The sequence below is a fragment of the Epinephelus moara genome, chromosome 8 (genome assembly GCF_006386435.1).
Source record: "Epinephelus moara isolate mb chromosome 8, YSFRI_EMoa_1.0, whole genome shotgun sequence".
NCBI lineage: Eukaryota > Metazoa > Chordata > Actinopteri > Perciformes > Serranidae > Epinephelus > Epinephelus moara.
In genome coordinates this window covers 45,369,333-45,377,497 of record NC_065513.1, presented here as the reverse complement: position 1 = coordinate 45,377,497, position 8,165 = coordinate 45,369,333, and the positions used below count along the sequence as shown (strand labels likewise).

Sequence of the window (8,165 nt, the reverse complement as noted above, 5' to 3'; positions counted from 1 at the left end):
CCTCATTAATAAAACCCTTCATTTAAAAACTGCATTTTGTGTTTACTTGTGTTATCTTTGACTAATGTTTAAATTTGTTTGATGATCTGAAACATTTAAGTGCGGAAAACATGCAAAAAAGTAAGAAATCAGGAAGGGGGCAAACACTTTTTCACACCACTGTACCTAATTTTCTATTTTAGAAAACAGTATTTTAGAACACAGTATTTTAGAACAGTGCTAATAGTCTGGAAACATAAATAATTTTCCCATACTTTATTTTTCATTTTCCATACTTTTTAATACCTGGAAATTAATCAAATTTATTTCTATACTTTTCCATACTTGCGTAGGAACCCTGAAAGGTCCAAAAGACACTGAAGAAAATACATCGGGAAAAACGGAATGGGCTAAACAATACACGACAGCCGACTTTTCCAAAGTTTTATTCACCCATGAGCGCCGGGCAACCCTAGATGGACCAAATGGGCACCTGGTTGGATTTCAAGAGGCCATGCCGCTCCACCTCGACACGGTGGTGTTATGTTCAGGGCTGCCATTGTTGATGATGAACTTGTTGGTCCTCTCCGGGTTCAGGATGGTGTAAAAGTGAATTCTCGGGGCTACGGCTACCACTTTCCTCAAGACAAATTTCCTTCCATGGTGGAAAAGACAATCAGCTAAAGTGAAGAAGACACAAGTGTACTTGCACGACAATGCACCGTCACATGCATCACGTTATTCCCAAGACTGGCTGGCATCTCAGGGCTTCGGAGACGATCACCTCATGAACTGGCCTGCCTGCTCACCCGATCTCAACTCGATTGGGCACTTGTTGTCAATAATAAAGAAGATGATTTACAGTGATGGCAAACAGCTCAAAAGACCAGCTTGGAGAGCCATCCAAGGTGCAGCACACAGTGTCAGCAGAGAAGTCACCAGAAACCTCTGACCCTCACTGAAAGGAAAGGAGGTTATATTGGACATTAGAGAACAGAGTTGGGTAAGGGTTACTTTAAAAGTAATCCAAGTACTTTACTGCGTTACTTTTTTAAAAGTAACCAGTCACTTAAAGTAACTCAAGTATTTTTGAAGTACTTCCAACGTTACTCCCTGAGAAAAGTAACTCAAGTACTTTTAAAGTACTTTTGAGTATTCTACATTTCCTATTGGGCAATGGACCACAGGGCGCTAAGCCTACATTTTTTGTTATGGACCACTTGCCCTTCACTGAGATCCAGTTCTCCCATCACAGCCGTCAGTTTGACCAGTAGAAACACAGAACGATCTGCTGCCGTAGACAACTGTATGACAACAACACCCCAGCATTTTTAATATTTCCTCTAGGGATGTTACCACACAGAGTAAAAGGGGGAAATGATGGTGTGAAACAGCAGAGGCACTTTGTCAACCCGCTGAGTTAACGTTACTGTCATTAGCATCAAGCTAGCAAACAATGGTACATCCTCACGGTCGGACATAAAGTAGGCTAATAACATTAACAAATAGCGGCGGGGCTTTTACTCACCACAACTGCAGAGGCTCCCAGCTTCATTTGAAACAAACTACATTACAGACGGTCCGTTATTTATTAATCCCTCTGTGTGTTTATATATTTACTTTTTATCCGCTCCGTTGTCTTTATAAAGTTAACATATTGCGCCCGTCACTTAAAACTCAACACTTCCTGAATTTCTTTCAGATTAAAAGCCCTTTATAACCGCGGCTGAGAGAATCCCTCTATTTTCTAAATAGGCTTTTATTGCGAAATATTTGTAGGAACTTGGTTGTGTAGGATACAGTAGCTTGAATGTTTATGTACAGAAACTGTTACTTCAAATGTAGCTCCTGCCATCTGCTGACTAGGGGTGTAACGGTACACAAAAATCACGGTTCGGTACGTACCTCGGTACACAAGTCACGGGTCGGTTTTTTCGGTACAGTAATAAAAAAAATAGACAACTATTAAATATCGTTTACTTATTTGTAACCTTATTAAAATGTACCACTACAGCAGTTAACTCTTTTTACACAATTTTTGAATGTGTAAAATATTAAAAAAATCCTGCTTTTTCACATTGTTTGAATAAAAATAGAAATAAATGAAATTTAAAAAATACAATCTTGGTTTTTATTTGTCACATTGTTTGAATGAAAACAGAAATATAAAAGTGAAAAATAAAATCCTGCTGTTTTTTTTAACACATTTTTTGAATGAAAAATATAAATATACATTTCTGCTTAAACAATTTTACTCAAATAAAATAAAAAGTATAGTGCAGCTGGTCAGCTTTAAAACCTGCTCAGATTCAGTTTTACTAGGAGCTTACTTAGCTTTCCCACTTTGTTAAAGTGCAGTAAACAAAACATGCTTATATCTAAAGTGCAGCTTAAACAATTTTACTCAACTCCAATGGCGTTGGTTATTTCTTTAGCGCGATGGTCAGGGAAACGCTCTTTCTTTTTAAACGACGACGATATCGTAGTTTGCACCAGATTGCTTTTTCTAGTCGTGCCGGTTAACGTTCAAACTCGGGTGGTGTCGCTTTAGATGCGTTAGCATGTTAGACGTGTTTCCAAGTACATACCCGACCGCTGTTCTGCAGTGTCGGCACACTGCTTTTGTCTTGTCCACTTGTTTATTTCCATCTTCGTATTTTACCCTGAAACCAAAGTGTTCCCAAACGGAGGACTTAAGGTTTGCGGGTGGGTCTTCAGGTTCGTCAGGCTCACTTGCCATGTTGTCAAAATGCGAGAATGTGCTGCACAAAGTGAAAGCAGAGATTTAAGGGACTCGGTCCGTCACTCAATTATGTCCGTCTGGGAACTAGATATTTTAAATGGTTCGGCTCGCAAAAACGGAATTAAAATAGAACAAAATAAAATAAAATAATATCCTGCGCCCAATAATTCGGTACAGGGTCGTGCCGAACCGAAAGTCGCATACCGAACGGTTCGACACAAATCATCAAGACATCACACACGCCGTGAAAGACCACCGGGGATAATTGGTGATTGACGATTTTATGACTCCACAATTGTGTAATGTGACATAGTGACTTTCAGAACGGGCAGAAAAGTCGTGTAGTGTGTACCAGGCATAATGCAAGTCCTGAGTTTGACCTGTCTGTCAGCGAGTATCCTCCACCTTTTTTAGACTCCACCATAGACAACGGCAGCATTTCTTCTACCACGTAACTTTAGCGAGCCACAAGCTCCGTGGCTTCTTTCAGACTGATAGGTTTAACGTTATCTCCGTTATTAAAACCAAAAGACAGTCGTTGCTGTTTCGGAGCTGAAGGACCAGTGTTCTAAAAGTAACGGAATTAACTGATGGCTTGTTTGAAAATGTACTTAAGTATTTGATTACTCAAACAGCAAACTAACGCGTTAGGTTACTTGTTACTGCAAAAAGTAATCAAAGTACTCTAACGCGTTACTTTGTAACGCTGATAGGTTACTTTAGGTTACTCTGTTAGAGAAACACTTTAGATTTGAAATGTTTCAAAAATGTATTTTCTATAAAGTTGGAAAGAAATCTGTTGTTTTTATTGAAGTTTGAATACAGTTGTAGAAAATATTCTTTTCAATCAATAAAACATTTAAAAAGGTACCTAGTTTTTATTTTTCATAAGTTATATGTTCTTATCAACAACTTGCATAATAACTTGGCACGCAGTGTAGAAGACTGAAGTTTTTCTCCACGTTGATTTCGTGTCGTCGGCAGAATCCAAACGAAACAACAGCTGAGTGAACAAAGATTTTCTCCTTTGCCTCTGTTTGACTGATGGTTCGGTCTGATTGGCCACTAAATGAGGAGCGAGGAGCTGCAGTTCGATGATATCATGGTGTCATAACCTACAAACAGTCTGGAGCCCCCTCACACGTCGGCGTGGAGATCATGACGATACATGACCACGACCACGGACCAATCATACGTTCATACAGTCATTAACATTCGTGATGACATTCAAATATTTTCACATTCAATCATATTCATTTTGTTTACTTGTTTACAGTTGTGTACCTGTGTGCCTCATTGGTGGCGATGAGGCTGGAGACGTTGCGCAGGATGCCACCGCCGCTCTCAATGATGGCGAGTGTGTTGGTGTGGCTGCGGTGCGTCAACGTTCCCACCAGAAAAGCCAGGGCGCCATCCACGGCACAGATATCTGCCTTGTTCTCCGTACAGTGAGCCGACAGGTTCCAGAGCGCGCTCAGTACGGACTTCAGGGTCGACTCCTGCAGAAGAAGAAAAACTAGAGTCACCACCCTGCAACTGTACGACCCCGCCCACCAGCCTGCTCTGAGACTGTATGACTCCGCCCACCGGCCCGCCCTGCGACTGTACGACGCCGCCCACCAGCCTGCCCTGAGACTGTATGACTCCGCCCACCGGCCCGCCCTGCGACTGTACGACCCCGCCCACCAGCCTGTCCTGAGACTGTACGACTCCGCCCACCGGTCTGCCCTGAGACTGTATGACTCCGCCCACCAGTCTGCCCTGAGACTGTATGACCCCGCCCACCGGTCTGCCCTGAGACTGTATGACCCCGCCCACCAGCCTGCCCTGCGACTGTACGACCCCGCCCACCAGCCTGCCCTGAGACTGTACGACTCCACCCACCAGCCTGCCCTGCGACTGTATGACCCCGCCCACCAGCCTGCCCTGCGACTGTACGACAGACTCCACCAGTGAAAACATGGACGCCTCACGCACAGAAGATCTGACCCATCTGACCAAATGTCTTCCCTTCTGTTCCTGATATGACGTTAACACATGATGATGATGACCTTTGACCACCAAATGGTGAACAGTCGAGGTGGACGTTTGTGCCAAACAGAGCTCAGTGAATACAGTAAACAAAGACTGTTGAACAACAGTTATCTGACACAGCGTCTCTCAGTATTTAAAAGGTACAGATAACTTCCTGTGAACATGTTGATGACCTCATCAGAACAGCAGCCGCTAGGGCTGTGCAATATTATGATATATATCGTGTGACGAGAGAAAAATGTCTATCGTTTAATATTTTGCTCTATCGTTTATATCACTCTCTAGCTTGCTCGACCACAGCTGCTCGTTCTCTCTCTCTTTTCTCTGGTCTTCTTCAAAATGAGTCGGTTGCCCAGCTCCTCGTAATACTATCAAACGAGGAGAAATGTCCTCCCCTTGTCCTAGTAACGTTTTTGTACTCCCTCATGGCAGAGTTTAAAGCTCTAATCAGTCTGATCTCCGTCACACCTCTGAATCCGGAACACCTGCATGCTACGTAAAAGCACACACAGAGGCACATTTATGCCGTTATCGTTGGTCATATCGCCCAGCCCTAGTAGTCGCCATGCTCTCTCTCACACACACACACACACACACACACACACACACACACACACACACACACACGACTACATGACTGATGGGTTTTAAATGTTCCATCAGTTTAAATGTTACAGTTAGTCCCAAACGTCAGCTGCATTCAGAGAAAAGGAAGTCGATATTTAACAGCTTCCTGTTCGTCCGCAGCCTGAAGGTGACGCTGTCACACGTCGACATCACTGACACAGGTCGTTTTATCGTGACGCCTCTGACATGATAACCTCAGTGAGTACGTTTAGAAAACATGTTGATGTTTTACCTTCTGGACCTCGAGAGCGCAGCCTGTCAGCGCTCGCACGCTGCCCACCTCACGCAGTGTCTTCTTACTGTTGACATCAGCACGCCACGACAAGTTCCTCAACACGCTCGCTATCACCTACAGGAAACAACACATGACACACACATAAACAACAGGAACTAAACCCCCCCCCCCGGCTGTATGACTCTACCCGCAGTTTCCATCCATGTCTGTAAAAACATGGACGCCTCCAAGGGCGTCGTTTCAGCAAAAGCTAAGGTATGGCAAAACAGAGCTACTGATGATGGAGTTTCAAAAATATGAACTTATATAAAACTTCACTTTGGTCTTTGACCTGTCAGAAGTACATACTATGCTACTGAAAACTGTTTCAAAGGACATGAAGCTGTGTCTCACATTCATAATACCTCATGTCTGCATGTAATGCACCACTTGGTGAGAGCAGTGAAAACATCGGACCTATTTCGGCGCATATTTCAGCACCACGGACAGCGAGCGGACATTTAATTATCATTAGTCATGTGTTTAACTTCACAGAAAATAAAGAAAATAAATTAATTACAAGTTCATTTCTAGAAGATAACCAAGGGGTCCAGTGTATGAAACACAGTAAAACAAAGGCCAATTTGGTACAATACTGTATAGGCGAATTTGTCGCCTATACAGTATTGTACAGTAGTGTCTCCAGAGACCGAAAATACAAGCTCAACATGCCGACATGAAGAAAAAACCCCCCATACAATCAGACAGGCTTCAAGACATCATTTAGACAGGCTGTCTACAGCAGCAGAGCAAAATGCTTTTACAACACACAGATAACTGACATAACTCATAGTGGAGCGAAGTGACGAACAATTTGATTCAATAACACTCGTATTCACTGATGAGCATGTTATTGACATATTTAAGTGCAATACAATGAAAACAACCAGCCAGTGCGCCTCGGACTATCTAACATATCACATCTGATCACTTACAACAAATATGAAGGACACTCACAAGTAAGATGACTACAGAACCTCTCTCTTTTTTTTCCTCCCGATTCAAAGGTATGGCAGCTGCCATACCTCGCCATACCTAAATGACACCTATGGACACCTCCCCCACACCGATCCAACCAAACAGATCAGAGTCACGTGACAGCAACAGACAAATAAACCACAGAAGAAGAGTTCACCTGCTGCAGGTCTTCACTGTCAGATTTGAGCTGAGCGACCATCGCCCTCATGCAGCCCTTCATGGAGCACAGCGTGGCCTGATGGGAAAACAACAACATCCAGATGTGATCTGACTGGTTACTGAGACATGCCAGAGACATGATGCCTGTGTTCTCCTCCAACCTTATTGGCTACGTCTCCAAAGGTGAGGTTGGTGAGTGCCATGCCGGCGTATCGCCGCAGCGTGACGCTGTAATGGTCACTACTCAGACCGAACATCTCGCAGTCCACCTGTAGCAGCTCCGCCACCGCCTGAAGACCACCTGCAGGGTCAAATAACCCACGAACCAGTCAGGAAACACCAACGAAGAAGAACATTCAAACTGCAGATAAACAAAGACTCACCAAGTTCATTCATGGCGTGACGATGTTCTTCATCGAAGGACAGTTTCATGAGGACGCAGACGGCGGGACAGATCTGATGCTCCACCGGAGACGGCACTGAGAACACAGGTTATATAAACAACGGGTTATTAACTCTGCTGCTGAGTCACATGGTTAACCATGACTCCGCCTCCCTCTGGCAGAGTTACATGGTCAACCATGACTCCTGCACACTATGCAGTACTGGCGTGTCCACATGACCCTGAGATGTCGTGCTGATTGGTCAGCTGGAGCTTCAGTCGAGGATCCTTCCAGATCTACAGAGACCTTCCTTCCAATCATCAGTCAATCAATTTTATTTATAAAGCCCAATATCACAAATCACAATTTGCCTCACAGGGCTTTACAGCACACGACATCCCTCTGTCCTTAGGACCCTCACAGCTGATCAGGAAAAACTCCCCAAAAAAAAAACCTTTAATGAGGAGGGATACCCCTTCAGGACGGACAGACGTGCAATAGATGTCGTACAGAACAGATCAACATGATAAATTAACAGTAATCCGTATGACACAATGAGACAGAGAGAGAGAGAGAGAGAGAGAGAGAGAGACAGAGAGAGAGAGAGACAGAGACAGAGTGACAGAGAGAGAGACAGAGACGGAGAGAGATGCAGGACAGACGGTAATGACAGTAGTAGGGCTGACCACCAGACTCAATGTGCAGCGGACCGGTGGAAAATGTCACCATCAGCATATTATTTTACATTAATAAAATCTTTTTTTATCATCATCTGGCAGGACCACGGCAGCAGCACAACCACACACGTCACACTATCCAGGCACTGCTGCAATACGAGTTAACCTGAGAGACAGTGGAGCACAAAGGCTCCGGAGAAGAAGCCGAGTTAGTGAAATCCAGAATGGCCGAGTTAGCAAGATGCAGTAATAGGATACGAGAGAGAGAGAGAGAGAGAAGAAGAGAAGGTGCCCGGTGTATTATAGGGGGG

At 44.0% G+C, this 8,165-nt stretch overlaps 1 protein-coding gene across 3 annotated transcripts in view; it reads right to left on the bottom strand.

The window, feature by feature from the left end:
- apc (APC regulator of WNT signaling pathway) overlaps nt 1–8,165 on the bottom strand; it is a 42,159-nt gene that overhangs the window by 9,022 nt on the left and 24,972 nt on the right. For all 3 annotated transcript variants that reach the window (XM_050051575.1, XM_050051576.1, XM_050051577.1), the window contains 5 exons: nt 7,178–7,273; nt 6,956–7,095; nt 6,793–6,870; nt 5,616–5,732; nt 4,007–4,221 (listed from right to left, as the gene is read on the bottom strand). In XM_050051575.1, the coding sequence (XP_049907532.1) occupies nt 4,007–4,221; nt 5,616–5,732; nt 6,793–6,870; nt 6,956–7,095; nt 7,178–7,273 (646 nt within the window). The remainder of the gene's footprint in view (nt 1–4,006; nt 4,222–5,615; nt 5,733–6,792; nt 6,871–6,955; nt 7,096–7,177; nt 7,274–8,165) is intronic.